The sequence below is a fragment of the Vitis vinifera genome, chromosome 16 (genome assembly GCF_030704535.1).
Source record: "Vitis vinifera cultivar Pinot Noir 40024 chromosome 16, ASM3070453v1".
Classification (NCBI taxonomy): domain Eukaryota; kingdom Viridiplantae; phylum Streptophyta; class Magnoliopsida; order Vitales; family Vitaceae; genus Vitis; species Vitis vinifera.
In genome coordinates this window covers 5,562,545-5,589,222 of record NC_081820.1, presented here as the reverse complement: position 1 = coordinate 5,589,222, position 26,678 = coordinate 5,562,545, and the positions used below count along the sequence as shown (strand labels likewise).

Genomic DNA, 26,678 nt, shown 5'->3' with positions numbered 1-26,678 from the left:
TAAATTTAACTTTAAAGAAGTGGAGAATGGGGAGGGTACGAGGGTTATTCCAACATATCATAGTATGGATTTTTGAAAATCTTAAAATTATAAACCGATCAACCGTTAAGGTAAGCGGTTGAGGCTTGTTCTCTTGCTGGTACATACCGTCAATTGTGTTGGTCAACACCCAAATTGGTAGTGTGTAACGGCTATAGAACAATTGTTCAACCGCTTCAACAATTGGTCGACCTCTATATGCTTTCTTGTGAATTCTGAAGATTTTCTATATTCTCCTTTTTAAGATATCACATGATTTTAAAGATTTTGTAGGCAAGCTCAAACAAATTTTATGGATTCAAAATTGGTGAAATCCAAAGGGTAAATACCATGCAAAATAGATTTTATGCAAATGACATAAACCACCATAAGAAAGGAAAGATGAACAAAGAATTACCACTAATACTAATATAGAGAATGTGATAAGAATGCAATATAAGCACTCTTAAAAGGAATTCAACATGTAATGGATCTCTTTCATTCCCATTACTTACTCACATCATTATAAAATGACCTTCAATCCTATAGGTTCAATAAGCCTAAGTAGCATTGACTCAGTAAGCATGCTGGCCTAGGCTATTAACTAGGTTTGTGTGATGAAAGTATGGCACCAAAAAGGGTGTGGCTTAAGCATGTGCACTCATCCTCAAATAGTTTAGAATTTGGGATCTACTAATTGTCCACAAGACAATAGAAAATGTGGTTCGTGCACATAATTTTAGTTCAAATATTTCACATAGAACTAAACAGTAGACAAATAAAAGAAAAAACGAAGAAATAAATAAGAATTAATGACAATTGCACAAGCAAGAAATGTACAACTATGGAAAAAAACCTTTATACATTCTAAATATTCCATCTTTGGCTGCCTTTGCATGCTTGACATTGCTATTTTGAAGTTATGAAGTGACAAGAAGTCGGATTCCTTAAGAAGAATGGAAACCACAAACAAGAGTGGAGTCACTAAAAATTTGAAACGATACTCAATAAAAGCTAAAAACCAAGCTCTTTCTGCCCTCTCTAGTGCTGCCACCAGAATGGTCACTAACAAGTAAAGATCTTAAAAACACAAATACTCTCTCGACTATATGAATCAAAGCATTTATTCCATTATAAGAGTACATTCTCAGTTTTGGTTTTGGTATTTGGTTTTGGCTTTTTCAACTGATCGTTCTTCATGACATATTTGGGTATAATGCACAGGAGGCAACATAATATGCATTTCGAACTACGGGGCATTGTGCAGGCACAACTTGGAATATTTCCAATATAAGAAAGGCCATCAACCCAACACCATTTGTTTCCTGAGGCTTATTGAAGAATGCAACAAAGAATATAAAAATAAATTTTTAAGGGCTTTTGTAGTAGATTAGTTGAAAAACTGTGATCATCTCTCCATTTCATCTATTTCTAGTGTTTCTAATGGTGTTCCTTGCATCGTTTAGACCTACAACATTTATGTCATTGCCATGGAGTTTTATTGAATTTAACACAATCATTTGATAGAAATTGGTGTCTACTTAAACTCCATAAAGGGCTTAGTGATGGCAAGAAGTTCATACCACATCATCTCCTGTACATTATGAAACATCATATGAATACTATAGTGGGAAATAGGAAATTGTTGTCCACAACTTGTACTTGGTGTTAATTGATGAATCTAGGACAAGTAGCCATTGGATGAATTGTTATGGAACATATTCGATGGTGTTTGGTATACATATTAAGTTTGGAGTATATGGCAAAGCTAGTTATGCAAAGAGAGTTTGCCTCTTTGTCAAGATAATATAAAAGCTTGGTCAACACACTAAAATAGGATTGAGAACACAGGTGAAGGACAGAGGTTGCCTCATAACACACTTTGTGTATTTAGACATTTTGCAGGGTTGGATTTGAAGCACCAATAACCGGTCAATCACTAATCCTAGCAGTTGGGAAATTTTATCTACCGCTAGCCACTAGCATTTTTTGTTAGGAAAGCACCAAAAGTGGCAATGTGTTGCAACAGACAAATAATTGCAACGACTTCATTTTAAGGTCAACCGATTAACCAAAATGTCATCTTAATGTAATTTTCGATTTTCACCCAGTTCTTCTCACATGAAAATTGTATTTCCTAATTACAACATAGATCACCTGAACAAAACCATTACCAATTATTTGGGTTCATTAGGTGACTAGTTCACCAAGTGAGCTTCATCTTAGGTTTCAAACCCATAAATTTGGTCTACCATTCCTATGTTTTTTGTGTGGTAATGAAGTTCAAGAAAATAATTTTAATTTATCGTATATATCGCTAATCATATCAATGCATTGAAGTATAGAACTGTTCTCCGCATATTTCAAGGACTTAAATTTCAAGTCTAATTGACATATATTGATACTAAATCTGTCAAGCCCCATACCTCAAGTAATGTCTTACTGTTGACTTGATACTCACCAAACCTCTTACTCTACCCAAAAGGCATCTTCACTAATTTTCCAATCCAAGCAACATTCTCATAGTTGAATGCCAATGAATTCCCAAGGTTCAAAGAATGAATCATAGCACCAAAAGATGTTGATACTTAATTTTAATGACTTCTAGTGATAGTAGCATCGTAATGGTTATTAAGTCAAATATTAGTAGGCATTATCCAATTTATCTAAACCTCACTTAATATTCTACAAACAATTGTAACCTCCAACAAGGCCTTTTTCATTTGAGAAGGATGATCTGCAACTGCCTTTGCTCCTACCCCATCGTCGGATGGTATTCTATCACATTTTCGTTTTTAGTATGCCTTCCCTCCATATCGTCATTTTCATTTTCCTTTATCGAGGCCCCATCATCTTAAGACACATCCACATTTAAAGGAGGCACGTAAGGCTTCCTTTTCCATGAACCATCTTTCTTGCACACAAAATGCATGCGACAAAATGAAGTCTGATCATATGTATCAAAGAATTTTAGTTTCTTATCGTCTGTCTCACGCTACAAATTCACATTGAAGTATTTGACAATCTTTGTGATGAACATGCCATATGGGAGGACTGAATCTTCGCTCAATGAATAAGCTTTCATATGTCAAAAAATTATGTACCCCATATTAATCTTCCTCTTTGTCAAAATGTTGTCCACCAAAAATGCCTCTAAGAAAGATACATCGTCTTAATGTCCTCCTTTAAGGATAAAAATGTAAGAGATCATGTGTTGTAGGACACGACTCGACATAGTCAACAAATGAGATGTTGGTCTATCAGATTTCTAATAATCACACAACCTTTGTATAGCTTCTACAGGTTTGAAACCATAAAATCTTGGCCACTTCTTTGATTCGTATAAACAAACCCCTTCATTTGGAATGTCTAAAATGTTACAAAGCTCAACCACATCAAATTTTATTTAAACACCGTTAACGGTTGTACTAATGTGTCCTTTTTATTCAAAAGTCATATTGCAGTAGAAGCATTTCACAACCCTAGGATAAAGAAGCTCTTTGACAAACACAATAGGTAGTCATTCCATTATAGAAAAAAGACTATCAAATCAATAATAACCTAGCTTTGCAAAATCGATGTTTCTTCCCAGGATCACTGTCCTATTGGCAAAATGACGATTAAATCTCTCAGCCAGCTATAGGTTTGTGAACATACCTCTATTAAAGGCAACTTTCTTAGAAACCATTGGCCTCTTCTCTTTGTCGGTGTTGGTCATCGTTGCTAACATCGGTGCTCGTTTAGGTGCCATGGAGCGTGGTTCCGTTTGTGGGGTTTTGTTGTAGGAATGGGCTGGCAGGAGGTTGAAGAGAATGGAAGAGGGAGAGGTTCAGGGTTTTATGTCAGTGCCCCCAATTTGGTTGACCATAGACCTTAATAAATTGGAATGTTTATTTTAACTTCAAAAGAAAATCATTTCACCTTATAACAAATAATTAATGTAATATGTGTTAAAGAGGGAAATTGAATGTATTTAAATGACTCAATACTTAATATTGCAAATATTGGAAAGTTAATATTAAATTTATTTCAAAATTTGGACATAGATTAATATTTAAATTGGAAATTGGATATAGATTTAGAAAAATAATGTCCCAATACTTAAGCATATGTTAGAATTGGGATTTTTGAAAAAAATTAATTTTCCTAATAGGCTTCAATTGGAATGATGGATTAATTAAGTTATATGATTTCTCATATAGTTGAAGATGTAAATTACAATGCTTAAGCATATGTTAGAATTGGGATTTTTGAAAAAAATTAATTTTCCTAACAGGCTTCAATTGGAATGCTTAAGAATATATTGAAAATGGAAATTTTAATAAATTGCTTCATGAATATATGAATTTGGATATACTTCCATAAAATTGGAAGTATTATCATACTTCAATTTACTTAATTAGCCATAGAATGAATGTAAATAAACAATAACATCCATTGATTTAAATATGTCATTTTGCATATAGCTTATATAAATTTAAAGTTATACATAATTCCATTTGAACTTACTTTAAGCAACAACATTATGGTAAATAATTGGGACATTGTTAATATGCTTGTATTTAATGTCACCTAACAAAATAAACCAAAAATGAGAAATTTGAACCACCAAATGTACCAATGTAGAAATATATTCCTACAAGTGGCAACATATTAAATTCCACCATTACTTCACCTACCAACCAATAATATATGTTTGGAGTTTTTTTTTAAAAAATCTATTTTTTGAAGATAGGTGGAGATTGCAAGAACAATTTTCAATGTGGAAAGCCTCAATTCCAAACATCGCCTGAATTTGTGGAGATTAAGTTGCATCAAACTTGCAATTTTGGTTTTCAAGGTATGGTCATCAACACACCATTCATGTAGTAAATAAAAACGACTAAATTCATTTTTCAATATATTCCCCCAACCTTTAATAGAGGGTAATTTTTTTTCGAAACCTATATATAATTAGAAACATTCGTGTTATATAGAAATACTATGTAATTGATGTCCACAAAACTTTGTGACTATTTTTCCTTAGTTGGCAATTTTTTTTTTTCCCACAGTGGTATAACCACTAATGGCAACCGATTGCCTAATTTTCTCAATCGGTCAGCTTAAATTTTGTAGCTGGTACACATTGCTAAGAATGGCCCGTTGGCCAAATAACATGAATCGATCAACTTGTTAGCTTCCGATCGAGAAACAAAACTCAACCAGAACACACTGCCATAAATATAGGAATAACGAAATAAAGTCATAACGATCGGCCATTTGGTACCGATCAAGAACATCTTCTCAATCAATACATACTGACTATGCACTGTATCACTTATTTGAGATTTAGAGAACATAAATGTTGACCAGAATTATGCCATCGGTTGAAATTAAGTGAGACGTTTGACATTGAAGTTGCAATTGCTATAATTGAGAACATTTTATCTTAATGTTAGGTGGAACAAATGAAGATAGACAAAGCTCATAAAAGGAAATTTGATATGAAGCTTGAAGATAGGGTACATGAGGATCTATATACTTGTAGGAATTATTATCATGATGCAAATACTTAGAAAGAAAAGGTGTTGAATGGTATTTCAACAGAAAAAATGTTCAAATTAGAATTCAATTATATAAATGAGACAAAAACATTTTACAACATGTATGCTAATGTTACAAGATTTAGTATTCGAAAAGATGATTTGAAATGGGATAAGAATGGACTTATAGTATCTTAGAAGTGGGTGTGTTCTAGAGAAAGACATCGGTTGGCAAAGTGTTCTTAAAATGAGAATTGACAACGTGAGCCATGATTGTTGACCAAACTTGGATGTGAAGTTGCATTTCATATTAGGTTCAATCTAAAAGTTGGAAAATGGATTATTAAGGAGTTTAAAGGATAGCATAATCATCCTTTGGTCAATGCTATTGACACACAATTCCTTTAGTCTCACCGATCATTAAGTAATCTGGATAAGACATAAGTTGATGTTATGTGTAAAGTTGGTATCAAGAAAACCCAAATTATATATAGTCCAACAATCAGGAGGACATGAACATGTTGGTTTCACAACAAAAGATATATACAATTATGTTGATGTAATGCGTAGAATTGGAATAAAAGATAGTGATGTGGAAGTGGCTTTGGCTTACTTGTGCGCAATGGTAGAAGAAAATCCTTCATTTTATTATAAATTCAATGTGGATGATGAAAGTCAACTAGCAAACTTGTTTTGGGCTGATTCGACATCTTGATTGGATTATGCGTGTTTTGGAGATGTGTTGGCATTTGATATAACATACCGCACAAATAGCTTAAGCTAATATAAATATCTTAGCTTAAGGACAGTTTGTAAAAACTTTATGAACACTTCATTTAACCATCACAATCCACAGAAATAATTATCAATATGCAAGATAAATCCACATTGGCATTAATTAAGCTATTCATTGGATAGTAAAAATTGAGATCTTGCTCAGGTCATGAATTGTCCTCCTCTGTAGCCCATACCTATAGCATAGTGACCTATGCAGAGAAGGTGGTTCCCTATACAAAGGTGTCATGATCCTATCACTGCCAATAGTGCATAGTGTATGATTCATATATGATAGATTCATTAGTACTACAACAATTACTAAATTTTTAAAAGTAAATACAAATCAAAAGTGAATTACTATGAGATACTTACTTGAACAGTTGTTCCATTTCCAACAACCACAACACATTTGAAATCCCGATCAATATTACAAGCTACAGCAGTAAATATGCATATGGATATGAATTAACGATGGTATTAACGATCAAACCCATGTTCCATGGTGATCAAACTAACATTACCCCCATGTGATGAGCAGGACACCCTTTTATGGCGATTGGAAAATCAACAAACTGAGACTGAAAAATTCATGTCATCCCAATGGAAACTTAGATTATATCATCTCCACCCATAATTATAAATAAACAAAAGAAGCGTTAAAAGAAGCTTAAAGTGCAGGAAATTCCAATATTCGAATAAGACGTTTCAAATTAAAGTGGAAGTACCATATTACTTGCTAAATCTATTGATGCATAATATAATCCATAAATGTATAAGTAAATACATTATCCATATGCCATCATTAGCAGTTAGTGAAAACATTTATGCCATATATGTGAATGGCCTATCTGTAACCAAATAAGTCATAAGAGAAAGTCATAAATAAAAAATGTCAATTACATTACCCAAATGTCCAAAACAAAAAACCAAACTTCGCTAACTATATAAGCAGTGGAAACTATAGGAATGGGTCATTTATGGGTTGGGTCATGAGATGGGAACTGGGCTCGCAAGAATGCCATCATCTCATCATGTTGCTCTCGTATAACCTACATACCCGCTTTGTATTCCTCTTGAAAACTATCAATGTGTCGCTCCAAAGATATCAATAGTCTATCATTTGCTAGCACCAGCTCCTTGAAGTGTGTACCAATGGAGTTGATCTAGGCATTAATGTTATCCAATGTCTTAGCCTCGTTCCTAGTAGTTTGAGAAGGATGATCCGCATTTGCCTTTGTTTCTGCCCCATCGTTGGACGATAATTCTATCGCATTTTCGTTTTCAATACGTCTTCCCCCCATATTGTCATTTTCGTTTTCCTTCACCAAGGCCTTATCATCTGAAGACACATCCACCTCTAAAGGGGACACATAAGGCTTCCTTTCCCATGAACCATTTTTTTTGCGCACAAAATGCATGCGACGAAGTGAAGCCCGATCACATGTATCAAAGAATTTTAGTTTCTTACCGTCTATCTCACATTACAAATTCACATTGAAGTATTTGACAATCTTTGTGATGAACATGGCATATGAGAGGACTGAATCTTTGCTCAATGAACAAGCTTTCATATGTTGGAAAATTATATACCCCATATTAATCTTCCTCTCTGTCAGAATGCTATCCACCAGAAACACCTCTAAGAAAGATACATCATCTCAATGTCCTTCTTTAGGGATAAAAATGTAAGAGATCATGTGTTGTAGGACACAACTCAACACAATCAACGAATGAGATGGTGGTCTACTAGATTTCTGATAACCACACAACCTTTGTAAAGCTTCTGCAGGTTTGAAACCATCAACTCTTGGACACTTCTTTAATTCATATAAACAAACCCTTTCATTTGGAATGTCTAAAATGTTACAAAGCTTAGCCACATCAAATTTTATTGAAATACCATTAACAGTTGTATTAATCTATTACTCCTATTCAAAATTCATATTGTTGTAGAAGCATTTCACAACCCTAGGATAAAGAAGCTCTTTGACAAACACAATAGAGAGTCATTATGTTCTAGAAAAAAAAACTATCAAATTGGAAATAACCTAGCTTTGCAAAACCAATGTTCCTTCTAGGGATAAATGAGGAAAATGTCGGGATATATCGATGATATATAGCCGATATATCGTGTATCAGGAGACGTTGACACAATATTTTGCGAAGAAAAATCGAAGAGAAGAAAAATCATTGAAAATCGGCAAAAAATCGCCATATATCGCCAATTTATCGGCATTTGGCGATAAACCGCCGATTTGATGAAAAAAACGGCCTAGGCGGAAGAAAATCATCGAAATATCGGCGATAAATCACCGATTTTTTGGCGAAATATTTGTTCTTCTCTCCAGCGTGATTTGACGGCCCAAATCACGCTTGTGTTGATCCGACATCCTAGATGCTACCCGTCATGTATGCCTGCAACGATCTTCTATCCAACGCCCCAGATTGAATCTGGGTGTGATCCAACGGTTAGGTTGAGATTCCAATGGTCAAATTTCACCTAGATTTTGATCCAACGGCCAAAATTGTTTTTCAACGGTAAAATCATCTTCCAACGACTATTTTGGCCCAAATTTCTCCTATAAATAGCCCATTTTCATCCACTTTTGATTTGATTCTTCATTTGCTCTCTCATTACTCCAATTTTTTCTAAGGTTGCTCGATTATTCAATCATTTTAAGGTAAGTTTGTTTTAAATTGTAATTACTTTTGTTTTCAATTGTAATTAATTCATGTATTTTCAATTATTCAATATATTTGCAATATGGATGATTTAATGTTATTTTCACATTCAATTGTAATTAATTTGTATATTTTTGTTGAATTAACTTAGGTTAATTTGATTATTTAATTATAAATTGATATGTTTATTTTAGATGATTATTTGTGATTTATTTTCACATTCATTCTAGTTGGAATTAGATTCAACTAGTTAACTTAGATAAATTATTTAATTAATTTAATTAACATGAACTAGCATATTTGGAATATCAAATATCTTCATTTTATGATTATTGTGATTTATTTTCATATTCAATTATAATTCATTTTTATATTTAGTAAATTTTCCATAGAATTACATTTAGATTAAAAAAATTATCTTAGATAAATTATTTAATTAGTTTAATTAACATGAACTAGTATATTTGGAATATCAAATATGTTCATTCTTTATGATTATTTTGTAGATTTCTCATAGATTTAGATTTAGTAAACTAACTTAGGTAAATTATTTTATTAATTTAGTTATTAGCATAAATTAGTATATTTGGAATATGCTTATTTTACATGATTATTTAATTTTTCTTTTCAGATTCCATTGCAATATGTTAAATTTAAATGTTGACTTAATTTTTGTTTACATTGAAATCACATTCAAGTGTATTTCTTTTGCAATAGATTTAGCATGGCTAGTGAATGTGGTTCTGCCATGCCAAGGCAAGATTCGGCTTGGAAGTATTGTTCACCAATTGAGGGGAACATAAATGGAACAATTTGTAATTTATGTGGATTGTTGATGAAAAGTGGAGGCATCACACCATTCAAGTTCCATTAAACGCATAATGACCCGTATAACAACACCAAAAAGTGTCCGAGAGTGCCTCCCGGAGTAAAAGAAGAGATACGATTGCTGGTGCATGACAAAAATAAAGCAAAAGTAAAGAAAGTTGTTGATATTCAAGACATTCGTGCTCAATTACATGGCATAATGGGGACTCATGATACACATTTGGTAAACGAAGAAGATGATGATGAAGATGTTGAGGATGAAGATGTGTATATGTATCCGACAGATATATACCCAGATGAACTGGATGCATATTGATATGCAATTCGTGCCTCGAAAGCATCAGAATGGGAACGTGAACAACATGAGAATATTGTAAATAGAAAACGCAAAATGAGGGAGTCTTCATAGTCTACTGGTACACCAACAACGATGCGAAAATCACAAAGTATACGACATTCAAACTAATCACCCCCTATTGCCCCTTCACTTTACAAGTCTTCTGCAGCAAGACAAAAAAACATCAAAGATATATTCAAGGGTGGTGCAATTAAAGAAACGATGAGACGCTTAATCAACAAATTCTTCATTTATGAGAACGTCACACTCTCAAAAGCAAAGTCTCATCACTTCAAGAATATGATTATTGGTGCACAACAAGCAGGTAATTACTAATTTTTGAAATCTTATATTGTGTCACACTTTTAGTAAGTATAGTCTTTTGTGACATGTTTTACATATTTTTTATATATGAAGTGCAGCAATGGGAATCGAACCTCCATCTCCATATGAAATAAATAACAAGTACTTGGAAATGGAGTACAAAGAAATGGAAGCTTATGTGAACCAGCAAAGAGAAAAATGGAAGACATATGGGTGCACAATAATGTCAGATGGATGGACAGGGCCCACGAAATTAAGTGTTTTTAATTTCATGGTTTATTCTAAAGGGAACACGGTGTTCCTTAAGTCAGTCGATGCATCGAACCATATCAAAGACAACAAGTATATATACGAGCTATTGAAGACTATTATCAAAGAAGTCGGTCAAGATAATGTGGTTCAAATTGTCACAGGTAATGGGTCAACGTTCATGAAAGTAGGGAAACGATTGATGAAGAAGTATAACTTATATTGGACTCCGTGTGTGGCGCATTACATCGACTTAATCTTTGAAGACATTGGTAAAAGACCTAGTGTTATTGATGTGATAAACAATGCTCGCAAGATAACTAACTTCATTTACAATCATGGTTGGTTACTTGCACAAATGAGAAAGTATTGTGGTGGAGACATTGTTTGACCAGGAGCTACAAGGTTTGCTACCAATTATATTGATCTTGACAGTCTTTTAAAAAAAATGGTTGATTTGAAAAAATTGTTTATGAGTGATGAATGAGCACAACACAAGCTCAGTCGAACAAAACTTGGATGAGATTTGGAGCAATTATTGATTGACCATACATATTGGGATAGATTGACAAATATAGTTTCATTATATGAGCCATTATACGTGGTGCTTCGACTTGTGGATTCTGAAGTTGTTCCCACAATGCCATTTGTATATGAGCTTATGCATGTGATGAAAGAGAACCTTATTCGTCAAGGAGTTGGAGATTGGATCTTCAAAATAATAAAAGAACGTTGAGAGAAAACACTAAAACATCCACTTCATGTAGTAAGTACTTAAGTATTATCTATCTTTATAAGTTTTTACTTTGTATTTAATTTTCTTTAACAAAATACTAACTCTACTTAATTTTATTGTAGCATACTTCTTGAATCCAAGATTTCAATATAGGTGTGGAGTTGGTAGTGATCTGGAACTACTTCAAGCGGTCCATGATTTTTTGCAAAATTAGATCCAACTACTGAATCTCTTAGTCAATTTGGAAATGAGGTAAATAAAAAACTGTTATTTTTTTTTCAATAAAACAATAATTTCACTCATCAATTTATTTGAACGTTTACTAACAAATATGATATTAACAAATTAAATGTTGAATACATAGTTTGTGCTTTTTCAAGATGCAAAAAGAGGATTCGGTGATCGAGCGGCGATTACAGCAAGGTCAACCATGGTGCCCAGTGAGTCTTTATAGGAAAAAATTGATTATCATTATTGTAAATTCACCACATAAGTATTTATATGATTATCAATTTGGTTGCAGTCGAATGGTGGTTTATGTATGAGAATCAAGCACCTACATTGAGAAAGTTAGCCATCAAAGTTCTCTAAAAAAACCTTGTCATCTTCTGTCTGTGAGAGAAATTGGAGTATGTTTGCTCTCATCCACACAAAGCAATGAAATTGTTTGGCTTACCTTCGATTGGAGCAATTAGTTTTTTGTTACTATAATATGAGGCTAAAGTTACGTGATATAGAGATAGAAAATGATCAAGTTGCTGAAAAAGATTATCTTGATCTTCTTGACATTTCAGCCGAGGTGGGTGAAGAAAAAGATAATTAGATGTTCCAATGGGTTCGGCTTATACACTTGGATGACGAAGTTGGGAATCCTGATCCATGAATTGTCACTCATGCTCGAGAATTTGGAGTTAAAGTTGAATGTGTGTTGTCCAAAGAAGTTCACTCTGAAAGTTTTAGCAAAGATACTGATGATTCAGTTCAGACGGCATTGAATTCCCATCAAGAGATTGACTCCACAAGTGCTAGCCATAGTAGTAGACGTAGTGCTGCAGGTACTTCTGCTTCTGGTTATGATGGTTCAAGAGGTGGAACTGATGATGGAGGTGATAATGCGGGAGGAGATATTTATGAATGTCAACATAGTCAATATCCAATAAACCAATTTACCTATGAAAATGATTTCACACACTGCACACATGATGAAGATCATGGCTTTAGAAGAGCTAGTCCAGGCATAGGAGCTATTGGTAAGCCCTATAGAGGAAGAAAACGAACAATGGAACCATATAACGAGGAGTTACTTTCAGGGAGTTTTGAATTTATGAGTATAGGGACTCAATATAGTGACTCCTCAAATGAGGCTAATGTCTACCCTCCTCATGTGATGAGTTATAGTTAACCTTCAAGTTCAATCGATGAAGAGTATGGTATGTCACGTTGTTCCCCTTCCAAACAAATGCCATACCAAGTTCCATATCAGATGGAAGGAGGATTTGGCATTAACACATGGGTGAACTTTGAGTATCCTATCTATGTAGAGGCAGTGGGCAATACTCAAGAGATATATGCATGTCATGTTAGAATTTTTAACCAATATTATCGAGGTTCATTGAGTTGGTACCAATATTGTCTCCAACAGTAAGACGGGGTTCCTTCATCTATCAATCCAATTGAACCACATCGATCCTCATTTTGGTACTAAAAAGACATTGCAATGTAATGTGTACAAATTTTTTATATTTAATAAAATGAAGTATTTTATTTGACTTCATAATGAGAACAATTACAAAATTAAATTTTCTTATAGATTGACATGATATAATTACATCTAATATTGTAAATTATATCATATGTATATCATATTCTTCAATAAAATAACTTTAAAATGTCTATTATACTTCTAATTATATTATTATGAAGTTTTTCTTGCATTTCCATGAGTTTTTAACAATTTTAAGCCTACAAAAAAATTTTCCCAAAATATCCGCCGATACATCTCCGATATATCTGTAAAATCGAAGTACTGATATATCCGTGATTACCGATATTTTTATCTTTGCTAGGGATCATTGTCCTATTGGAGAAATGATGACTAAATATCTCAGCTAGTTGTGGGCTTGTGAACATACCTCTATCAAAGGTAGCCTTCTTACAAATGTCAGCATTTTTCGAAACCATCGGCATCTTCCCTTTGCCGATTTTGGTCATTGTTGCTACTGTCAACACTCGTTTAGGTGCCCTGGAGTGTGGTTCCGCTTGTGGGGTTCTGTTGTAAGAATGGGCTAGTGGGAGGTTCAAGGGAATAGAAGAGAGAGAGGTTCAAGGTTTTATGTTGGTGGCCCCAATTCGGTCTGTGCAACCAAGGTTTGGTTAATCTTGATTTTGATGATAATAAAACAAGGTTTAGAACTAATGATTATATTCCAAGTGTGATTAGGCAAGACGATTTCAAAAGTGGCAATCACAAAGACAAATCAAGTCAAAGAGAAATCATGAAGAAGAAGACCACCTCAAAGAGAAGTGTTTTTCAAGACCCAAGCTTCATAACATCTTTTTGTAAGGTTGTTGGTGCACTAGGATTTTCATGCATTACATTTTTTACTTATGCACCAAAATCATCCAATAGTTATTTTGTTTTAAATATCTTAAGAATTGGATGATTTCATGTTTTCAACTAAAACCTTGTGTTAAATGTCTTTCAAACCTGTTTTAAAAGGTTTTAAGTTGAAAAAGTTGGTTGTTGAACCAAAAAATGGCTCAACCGGTTGAGGAACCGGTCGACTGGTTGTGCTCGTCTGGTCGAGGACCGGTCGAGGGATGTCAAAAAGTTTCTCTTTCTCCCAATGGCCTTCTCTTCCCAGTCGAGGTGATTCTCTTCCCGATCGAGGTCCGGTTGAGGCCCAATGGTCACCTGCCAAGCATTTAATGCTAACAACTAGTCAACCGGTCGAACCCCCAAACGGTTAGTTTGGCTTTTCTCTTCTATAAAAAGGCTCCAATTTTCATTGTTTAAAAAACTTAACCTTCCTAAACCTTTCTTGAATATATTTGAGCCTTGGAAGAGTGTTTTTGAGTGTACCATTGTTCTAAAACTTGCATATCTTTAGTGCACCATTCAATCCTAGTTTTCTTATATCATTTGAGCTTAAAGTTTTTATACTAGGATTTTGTGAGATCATTTATTTGTAAATCTTTGAGAGGAAGTTTCTCAAGAATGGGATATCTCTTGAGAAGTGTAAAGGGTGTTTGGAGCCAAAAGTCCAAGAGGGTGAATTGGAACCATAATCCAATTGTATTGCTTGAAGGCTCGGTTTGGAAGCCTTGAATTAGTGGAACCTCAAGCTTGGGATTGAAGCTAGAGGAGAGTGGATGTAGGCCAGGTTGCTCCGAACCACTATAAGATCTTGTGTTTGCATTCTCTCTTCCCTACTCTTTTCATTTATATGCAATTGTCTATATTCACATAGTTTAAATTTGTAAAAAGAGACCATCACCCTATTCACCCCCCCCCCCCCCCCAATCCTTTAGGGTGATTACCATAGGTTGGATTAGCCTAATTTTTCTAACACAGTCGACCATGGACCTTAATCAATTGGAATGTTTATTTTAACTTCAAAAGAAAATTGTTTCACTTTATAACAAATAATTAATGTAATATGTGTTAAAAGGGTAAATTGAATTTATTTAAATGACTCAATACTTAATATTGCAAATATTGGAAGGTTAATATTAAATTTATTTCAAAATTTGGACATAGATTAATATGTAAATAGGAAATTGGATATAAATTTAGAAAAAAATAATGTCCCAATACTTAAGCATATGTTAGAATTGGGATTTTTTAAAAAAATTAATTTTCCTAACAGGCTTTAATTGGAATGGCAGGAAATGGTGGATTAATTAAGTTATATGATTTCTCATATAGTTGAAGATGTAAATTACAATGCTTAAGCATATATTAGAATTGGAATTTTTGAAAAATTTTAATTTTCCTAACTTGCTTCAATTGGAATGCTTAAGAATAGGTTGAAAATGGGAATTTTTAATAAATTGCTTCATGAATATATGAATTTGAATATACTTCCATAAAATTGGAAGTATTATCGAACTTCAATTTACTTAATTATCCATAAAGTGAATATAAATAAACAATAACATCCATTGATTTAAATCTGTCATTTTGCATATAGCTTATATAAATTTAAAGTTATACATAATTCCATTTGAACTTACTTTAAGCAACAACATTATGGTAAATAATTGGGACATTGTTAATATTTTAATGTCACCTAACAAAATAAACCAAAAATGAGAAATTTGAACCACCAAATGTACTGATGTAGAAATAAATTCCTACAAGTGGCAACATGTTAGATTCTACCATTACTTCACCTACCAACCAATAATATATGTTTGGAGTTTTTAAATAAAATCTATTTTTTGAAGAGAGGTGGAGATTGCAAGAAGAGTTTTCAATGTGGAAAGCCTCAATGCCAAACATCACGAAATTGGTGGAGATTAAGTTGCATCAAACTTGCAATTTTGGTTTTCAAGGTATGGTCATCAACGCACCATTCATGTCATAAACAAAAACGACTAAATTCATTTTCAATATAATTCCCCCAACCTTTAATAGGGGGAAATTTTTTTCCAAAACCTATATATAATTAGAAACATTTGTGTTATATAGAAATACTATGTAGTTGATGTCCACAAAGCTTTATGACTATTTTCCTTAAATGCCAATTTTTTTTTTTCCCATAGTGGTATAACCACCAATGGCAACCGGTTGCCTAATTTTCTCAATCGATCAGCTTAAATTTTGCAACTAATACACACTACCAAGAATGGCTCGTTGGCCAAATAACATGAACTGATAAACCTGTTAGCTTCTGATTGAGAAACAAAACTCAACTAGAAAATATTGCCATAAATAGAGGAATAACGAAATAGAGTCATAATGATCGACCATTTGGTACCGATCAAGAACATCTTCTCAATCAATACATACTGACTATGCATTGTATCACTTATTTAAGATTTAGAGAACATAAATGTTGACTAGAATTATGCCACCGATTAACATTAAGTGAGATGTTTGACATTGAAGTTGCAATTGCTATAATTGAGAACATTTTATCTGAATATTAAGTGGAACAACCAGAGATGGACAAAGCTCATGAAAAGGAATTTGATATGAAACTTGAAGATAGGGTACATGAGGATCTATATACTTGTGGGAATTATTACCATGATGCAATTACTTTGAAAAAGAAGGTGTTGAATGGTATTTCGACAGAAGAAGTGTTCAAATTAGAATTCAATTGTATAGATGAGACAAAAACATTTTACAACAAGTTTGCTAAGGTTACAAGATTTAGTATTTGAAAAGATGATTTAAAATGGGATAAGAATGGACTTATAGTATCTCAGAAGTGGGTGTATTCCAAAGAAGGACATCGGTTGGCATAGTGTTTTCAAAAAGAGAATTGACAATGTGAGCCACGATTGTTGACTAAACTTGGATGTGAAGTTGCATTTCATATTGGGTTCAATCAAAAAGTTGGAAAGTGGATTGTTAAGGAGTTTAAAGGAGAGCATAATCATCCTTTGGTCAATGCTATTAACACACAATTCCTTTGGTCTCTCCAATCATTAAGCAATCCGGATAAGACACAAGTTGATGTTATGCATAAAGTTGGTATCAAGACAACCCAAATTATGAACTATATGGTCCAACAATCAGGAGGACATGAACATCTTGGTTTCACAGCAAAAGATATATACAATCATGTTGATGCAATGCGTAGAATTGAAATAAAAGATAGTGATGTGAAAACGACTTTTGTTTACTTGTGGGCAAAGGTAGAAGCAGATCCTTCATTTTATTATAAATTCAATGTGGATGATGAAAGTCGACTAGCAAACTTGTTTTGGGCTGATTTAAAATCTTGATTGGATTATGCGTGTATTGAATATGTGTTGGCATTTGATACAACATACCGCACCAATACCTATAAGAAATCACTAGTCGTGTTGGTTGGTGTTAATCATCTCCACTAAACGATGGTCTTTAGGTGTGCGCTATTGATAGATGAAAGTATTGGTACATATGAGTGGGTGTTAAAGACGTTTCTTATTGCAATGATGAACAAGAAGCCCATTTCTGTTGTAACTAATGGGAATGTGTGCCATTGAATGCGCATGACATCTCCAACGAAATGCATTCACGAATGTGCATATTAAGGATTTCAAAAGCAACTTTGCAAAGTGTATGTTCATGAGAGGCAATCCCGAAGAATTCGAAGACACTTAGCATGAAATGGTTAAAAGGTTGGGCCTTCATGGGAATCATTGGGTTAAAGAGGTTTATAAGAAACACAAAAGATGGACCAAGACATATTTGCAGGGAAATTTCTTTAGAGGGATGAGGAGCAAACAAAAGTGTGAGAGTATGAATGCTTATCTAAATTGATTCTTCAAAATTTGTTTGCAACTATATGAGTTTGTACAACAATTTGTTCCATGAGCCAAGATAAAAACAGAAAGAACATATTAAAGCATATCCAAACTTTATGAATGTTTGTTTTATGCTCTTGGTTAATTTAGAAGCAATTAATTTGTAAACTTGAGATGTAGATTAAATTCGCTATTGTAAAAAAGCAAAAAACATAAACCATTTTTCAATTATATTTTCTATTTTTATAAAACGGTATACATGTATGATAACCATAATTTCTTTTTTATTTTTGAAAATGTTTTTTTATATACTTTATATTTCATATATTTAAAAATAAAAATATTATTATTTTTACAAAAAATGCAAGTAATCTTAAAAGATTTATTTTGAAAAGTTACCAATCTTTTTTAAAATTAAAGAGAGAGAGAGAGAGAGATATTACTATATAAATTTTAAAATTTTTTAAAATAATATTTAGGAACATAATGGAAGGTCATACTTTTTGCATAAGAGATTATATATTTTATATATAAATAATTATTATTATTTAAAAAATAAATAAATAAAAATAAAGTATATCCAAACGAGACCTATAATAAAAAAACTAAAAATAAAAAATAAAAGCAAATGAAAAAAAAATGAAAAGTCTTTTTACCAATTACCTCTAAATATCTATAAATAATAAATGTAAATGTAATCAAAGTTAAGAACGCAAAGTTGAAAAGATAGTTTATCGTTAGTCCACTATTGTTCGATCAACATCCATATTTTTTTAAGTAATCTCATCACAAACACAAGCCATGTAATACAGTTGAGTTGAGTAACATTAATCTCCACAACATCCTCAATTATATTTTCCTATAAGATCTCTATGGTCATGCATCCTTATAAAATTGTGAATTGCACAACAAACAACGACAATAGTATTGGGAATCTTGAATTACTTTGCTTCCTAGATTTGGATCTCATTAAGTACTTGAAACTTTCCTATGACTACTAGATAGTAGCAAGGGGAAGCAAATATGCACATAAAACATTTTTCAGGATCTAAATTACAAGTTTGATGTCCTTACCAGGATCTAGATGATTTTCCTATGGGTGAAGATTATTGTAAATCTATAGGCGATCTTGAAAACTCAATAATTTTTCACCTAATGACTCACTCTTAAATCTTGGTACTTCGATGGTGGAAATATGAGAGGGTGAAGGTTGTGGTTCGCTCCTTATGGAACATATGGGAGAAAGTGAATAGAAGAAACTTTGAAGCCTTAACCCCTAAAAAGGTATTTAAAAGCTTTCCATGGACTTAAGTGACTTGAATTCACCTTGAGTTCGAGTCGCTTAATCTAGCCCAAAGTGGCTCGTAATTGATTAACTAACCTAATAGAACTCTAGTTAAACAATTAACATATCCATTTTCAAATATTATAATGTTCTCTTTTCTAAATAACTTTCCTTTTTTGAAAAAAAGAAAAAAAATCCAATTTCACTAGGAACATATCTATTCCATTTCATACTCCATATGCATGCTAATGGACCAACTAAAAATTACTCCATCAACCACAATTTAGTATTTTTGTTGTTTCTTTTAGTATTAATTAATTAATTTAATAAAAAAATGACAATATATATAAATAAAAAATACTACTATAAGAAGAAGTATTTTAACAAACTTTAACTCAATTTTAATATTTCAATTTCTAAGAAAATAACGATTCATCAATTTTAATCCAATGTGCACCTTCATTTTGATATTGATTGAAATTGTGTTATTGTAGGAGAAGAAGGATAACTATATTGATTTAGTATACTTTAAAAACACCCTCGGTACAATATTGACAATATCATCTTTTATGAAATCAATTGTCCTTTGACTACACTAGAATATGTGGAGCTCGACATGTTTGGAAACATAGGAGAATGTTCTTTTGTTGATATTATTACCAATATTCAATATTGGGTCATTGATAGCATTACCATACCTTCCCTATTTATTATGGGTTAGTTATTCATCAACATGAGTTTAGCTTACGATGTACTTGGAAGTCCTCAACCAAATGAGTATTTTATAAAAAGGTGACAAGGAATTCCATTAATAACTGACCATTTTGATCCTTTGGAACAGCTCAATGAATTTAGTAGATCTTTTTAGGAGGCCCTAATGACCATAGATCGAGCCTATCCATTTTTATAGTGCGATGGTTGGTTTGTTCATGTATATTTGTACCTACCATTTCTTTTTTAGGGTTAATATTAGCAATGTAGTTCATCTAACAATAAACCTAATCCAAATTAGAAAGCTAAGACAAAATCAAATCTGAATGAACAAAATGTTGAATTGAATTGTACTAGTAAAGCTTTACTGGGGTTATTACTCATTTTTGTATTTGTTATTTTACTTTCCAAATATTTCTTCAATTAAGAATTAAGAGAACAAAAGGGACTAATAAAATATATAATAATATTAGGAACTCTCTTGTCTCATTTGGAAAGATCTCATCTCATAATTATCCATGATTATTTATGTCTTTAACAAGAACATTTGATGAAATGTGGAGGGAAGTGGGGTAAGTGGTCGATACTACTAGAAGGATTCCTTTTTGGCTGATAGGTATTGTAATTAATATTCCTTTGATTGGTTTGATAGGCATTTTCTTTTATAGTTCATATTTCAGAGTGGGTTCATCCTTGTAATAATCATGGTTTGAAATATTGATAAATACAGATATATCGGTATTTGAATTTTAAGGATATATCGAAAATATCGGAGAAATATCGGTGGATATTTTGACAAAAATATCGGTGAATTAAAAATTCATGAAAATATTTATAAAAAAAACTCTAAAAAATTATAAAATAAATAAAAACATACATTTTAAAGTTATTTTGTAAATATAATTGACATTATGAAGAAAAATATCTATATACAAGGATATATCGGTCTTAATATATAATTTATTATTTATCTATCAAATTAATTTTAATTTATAAAATATTAGAACTTTGTTATTATCATTATTATTTATATTTTAGTTTTTTTAAATAAATTTATATTTTAATATTTTAAAATAAGGTCTTAGATTTTGTAGTTTTTTTATCTCCATAGTTAGTGAGAGGGTTTTCTACATAAACATCTTACGCCTCATTGTTTATATCTTTTATATTTGATATTCTGTTTGAATTGTATATATCTAATAGAAAATATTATCCTTAACATCTCTTAGGGTAAAAGAATTGGGTATAACATATAAATCTTTATTGAAAACTTTTAAATCACCCATTCACCCACCTAGGTGTTCTCTATTGGACTTTCGATTTTTCACATACAATACGTCTAATCACTTTTTGTAGATTTTCATAACTCTGTTGTGCAAAAATGCAATGTGCATTTGGAATAGATGTTCGAATTATTATATATATATATATATATATATCATAAGTGATATGGAATTGGATTGAGTAATCTATTCCTTTATTCAAGAAAAGGTATTTCTAGGTTGCATGATCCAATCATTGATCCTGATATTTACTACAATAAATTAGGTAGGTCACTAGTATCATTCCCTATCCATGATTTCGCTATTTATTGAAATGATTTTACTGGAATGTAAAAGGAATCCCTTGGATGGGTAGAGATATAAAAAGTAAGCACGTTTTTGAACATTTTGTTTATGTACAAAGTAAAAAATATTCTAATTAGATTAATATCAACAATGGATCATCTTTTAGTCTTTCATTGAATGATAAATCATTACATGTGATGAAGATATACAATTTAAATGTTAGAAGATCCAATATTTTAAAATTGTATATAAAAAATGGTGGGAAAGGTGGAAACAATACCAGATATAATTTGATGGTTATAAGCAAATCCAAAATCTTTGTAGATAGATCCAATCATTAGTTCCCAATAATGGGGCAAATGGAATTAGATACATAAATCAATTAATAAAAAGAAATAAAAAAATCTTTTATTATGTCACTTAAGTTATATAGGATTATTTATTGAATCCAAGAGTTAAGAATAAGAAGTTATTCATTACCCGAAATAGAATAACCACTTAGAATAAGGAAACATATTATATTTGTTGAGAAATGCAAAATCATATAAATAGGATCCTCATTGTACATCTTGATCAATTGGATCGTTTCTTTATGGATTCCCATACGAGGCTTTTATAGATATGTTTTTAGGCATTTCTTTATCATTTTGTCCAACAAGAAAATTTCCTCTAATTCTATAAAAAAAAAAAAAATTAGAATACTATTCACATAAGTTTCTGATCGCCTAGTATTCCACCAATTAGTAACCTAAGATTCCAAACTTTTATTAAGTGATAGAGAGATTCGCTAAGACAAAACTACTATAAATGCAAGATATAGAAGGGGAATGAATGAACTTTTTTTTTTTTGTCATTTTTTTGTTCAGCTATGAATTGTTAATTCATTTGTCGACTCTCGATCTAATAGTTCTATCAAGCCTAAGTTCTATTACAAGGTATCAAACCTATGAATCTATTCTTTGTTTTTTATTTGCGACTGAATAGTTATTCCTTGAATCTAGAAAGAATATAGAAAAAAAATAAGAGTCTACTTCAAATGAAGAATAATAAAAAAATATTGTTTCTAGATATCTCCACAATTGGTAAAATTCTAAACACCTCTTTTGATGAATTCCCGAAAGAATAACTTTTTTTTTAATGAATATTATTCGGATTTCAAGACAAAAGAACTCCTTTTCGACCATTTCTATAAAAATATTTAATATTTCAAAAAAAAAATGCTAATTACCAAAATAATTGAGAGAAATTTATGAAAAATATTGTAATGAAATGAAGTGGCAAAACAAGATGACATTCTATACTTATCAGGTTTACTCCTCAAGGAACACAAAAAAATATATTAGATACTCAAGGAACACAAAAAAATATATTAGATAAAAAGAAACCTATGTACATTAGTTTCTATTAATTAAACCCTCAATTAAGTATTTTTGTGATAATTGATTTGGACGGCATTAAAAAAGAAGAGTGTGAGATTTATTATCCGTAAAAGATTTAAACTTATTCAATATACTGTTCATAGAGTATAAAAGAATTCTAGTTACATTTGGATGTCTTTGGTAAGGTAAACCCTCGACTCAGACAATAAGCTGAGAATATGCTATCCAAGGATGGGGTGATAACGGCGTTAACGGTGGCAGATGGAACATTCCCTCCATGTCTCCCTCCTCCCAGACGGCCCTCCAATTTGACGGAGTTAAGGGACAAACCCCCAATACATTACTGGCTGCCGCCAGTGTGCAGTCAGATTCCGGCAAGTGCTCTTCTTGCTTTAGAACCTTCATCTCCACTTGTTGTCTCTCTTCAGTCTCACTGTCTCTCTCCCTTTTCTGGCCAGATGTCGCTGGTGGGTCAGAACCCGACCAATTATCAGCTTCAAGAGGGAAATTGAGAATAGCTTTGGAACCGCGCATCTTGAAAGCAGCTCGATCATAAGCTCTGGCGCCTTCAATGGCAGTCTCGAATGTCCCCAGCCATACCCTCGATCCTCTCCGATTCGGGTCTCGAATCTCCGCCGCGAATTTCCCCCATGGCCGTCGGCGCACGCCTCTATAATGCCTGATATCGCCTGAATCGGACTCCGCCGGCGACTGAGAAACGGTGGGCTGAGGGACCGAGATGCTGAGTGGAGGTCGCCGATGACTTAATGTGGAATTTTTGGGGGATTTGGTTTCAAACTGGAAAAACCCTGATGGAGCCGAGGTAGAACAGTGGAGGAGAAAAGGGTTGTTTTCATCTTCATGGAGATTGGAGAAATTAGAGAGCGGAACAATATCTGAGGTGGAAGGACTTGAATCAGAGGTTGAAGTTTGGGATGGAACATTTACATGAGAGACGAAGCCTTCGAAAGATTCAAAGTCGAAGAGGAGCTGTTGGTGAATGAGGTGAAGCGAGGAAGCTTCTTCTGCCATATCAATGGAGATGAGCACTGGGAGGTAGTGTAGTATTGGCACTGCAAACAAGTAGAGAGAGCGAGAGTGGAGAGGAGAGAGTGTGGTGGAGCTATATATAACATGATGGATAGAAAGAGGAGGTTTCAGATGAGGTTCCTAGTTGGGGGAATGAAACTTCTTTGTGGTAGTTTATGTCGTTCCTCCGGCAAAACAAACAGTGGTTTCCAGGGTACTTCGGTTCTTCCCACATGTTTGCGTCATTGACCTATATGAATTAATCAGTGGTACACAGCTGTTGTCTACATACCACGTGCAAGGCTGAACTTTTTTACTGTTATATATATGGGTTATGCTACATGAATAAAAAATATTAAAGAAAACCAATTCTCGAGCTTAACCAACCTTATCAACCTGCGGGGGGAAATTAATCTCATGCACAACACATTGATATCATCTATTACAATAACCAATTGTAAAATCTGTTTAAATGTTTAATATAATAATTGTCTTGAGGGAATTTTTTTTATGAAGTAGAAAAAAAAGAAAATTTTGGAAAGAGAAACTGCAATTTATTTATTTATTTTAATATAAAGTGATAAACCCAAGAGGTAAAGATATAAAATTAAATTTAAAATAAACTAAAAATTATTTTATATATATATATATATATATATATATATATATATATATTTGGTGATATAAGTTATAAATTAAGGAAAAGTAAATTTATTTTATCTTAACTTCAAATTATTTGTTGAAAAAGTTAGATGAATATTTGAAGTGTGAAAAGCAATATAATTGGTTTATGAATTGAAAAAATATTGAATAATTTCAATGAATTGAATAGTAAATGAAATTAGATTTTTTTATATATAGAAATGGGAAAAAATAGAAATAAATTTAAATAATAATATATTATTTTAAAAGTAAAATAGTTATGTACTAATTATTAATTGAGAAATATATGAATAAATTATTTTTTTAGCATTTAAATTTACTTACACAAAAAATTGGTTGAAATATTGAAAATAGAAAAAAAAATATAATTAGTAACTTGCTAATTTTTTAGTAAATTTCGATTTTGAATTTTTCGGCCATCCATTGAACACTCCTTAAATGTATAATCGATATGCCTAAACAATATCCAAGTCATGTGAAGTCATAAAAAAATTTTAAAATGTGAAAAAAGTGGAGAATTAGAAGGGTACCAAAAATGTGAGGATTCCTTACATTCTTCGTATACTTACTAATTTTTTAGTATTTTTGGATTTTGATTTTTTCGAGTATCCATTGAATACCTCTTAAGTGTAATAAACTTATCTAAACAATATCCAAGTCATATGAGATCCCATTTTTTTTAAAAAAAAACTTCAAAGAAGTGGAGAAATGGATTTTGATATTTTTGGGCATTCGTTGATATTTTTGGGCATTCATTGAACACCTCATAAGTGTAATGAACCTATTTAAACAATATCCAAGCCATATGAGATCCCAAAAAAAATTTAACTTAAAAAAAAATGGAGAAATGAGAGGGTACGAGGTATGTGAGGATTCCTCACATTCTTCATACCCTTACTAATTTTTTAGAATTTTTGGATTGTGATTTTTTCGGGCATTCATTGAACACCCCCTATGTGTAATGTACCTATCTAAACAATATCCAAGCCACGTAAGATCAAAAAAAAAAACTAAAACTTCAAAGAAGTGGAGAAATGGGAGGGTACGAGAAATGTGAGGAATCCTCACATTCTTCGTACCCTTGCTAATTTTTTAGAATTTTTGGATAGTAATTTTTTTGAGGATCCAATGAACACCCCTTAAGTGTAATGAACCTATCTAAAAAATATCCAAGCCACATGAAATCCAAAAAAAAAAAAAAAAATTAACTTCAAAGAAATGGAGAAATGGGAGGGTACGAGGAATGTGAGGATTCCTCACATTCTTCGTACCCTTACTAGTTTTTTAGAATTTTTGGATTGTGATTTTTTCAGGTATCCATTGAACACTTCCTAAGTGTAATGATCCTATCTAAACAATATCCAAGCCATATGAAATCCAAAAAAAAAAAAAAAAAATTAAACTTTAAAGAAGTGGAGAATGGGAATGGTACGAGGGTTGTTCCAACATATCATAATGTGAATTTTTTAAAATCTTGAAATTATAAACCGGTCGACTATTAGGGTAAGCGACTGAGGCTTGTTCTCCTACCTGTACACATTGTTAATTGTGTTGGTCAACACCCAAATTGGTAGTGTGTAACGACTAGGGAACAATATTCAACCGCTTCAACAATCAGTCAACCTATATATGCTTTCTTGTGAATTTTGAAGATTTTCTATATTCTACTTTATAGGATATCACATAATTTTAAAGATTTTGTAGGCAATCTCAAATGAATTTTATGGATTCAAAATTGTTGAAATCCAAAGGGTAAATACCATGCAAAATAGTTTTTATGCAAATGACATAAACCACAATAACAAAGGAAAAATGAACAAAGAATTACCACTATTACTAATCTAGAGAATATGATAGGAATGCAACATAAGCACTCTTAAAAGGAATTCAACATGTAATGGATCTCTTTCATTCCCACTGCGTACTCACATCATTATAAAATGACCTTAAATCCTATAGGTTCAATAAGCCTATGTAGCATTGACTCAATAAGCATGCTGACCTAAGCTATTAACTAGGTCTATGTGATGAAAGTATGACACCAAAAAAGGGTGTGGGTTGAGGGTGTGCACTCATCCTCAAATAGTTCAGAATTTCAGATCTACTAA

At 32.3% G+C, this 26,678-nt stretch overlaps 1 protein-coding gene across 1 annotated transcript; it reads right to left on the bottom strand.

The window, feature by feature from the left end:
- Nucleotides 1–22,953: 22,953 nt before the first annotated feature.
- On the bottom strand, nucleotides 22,954–24,266 carry LOC100261260 (ethylene-responsive transcription factor 5). Its single transcript, XM_002281930.4, has one exon. It carries the CDS (start codon nucleotides 23,908–23,910, stop codon nucleotides 23,077–23,079), a length of 834 nt encoding a protein of 277 aa, XP_002281966.1. The 5' UTR covers nucleotides 23,911–24,266; the 3' UTR covers nucleotides 22,954–23,076.
- Between the last annotated feature and the right edge of the window lie 2,412 nt (nucleotides 24,267–26,678).

Coding starts and splice junctions, on each gene's coding strand:
- LOC100261260 (XM_002281930.4), bottom strand. CDS start 23,910: ATGGCAGAAGAAGCTTCCTCGCTTCACCTCATTCACCAACAGCTCCTC.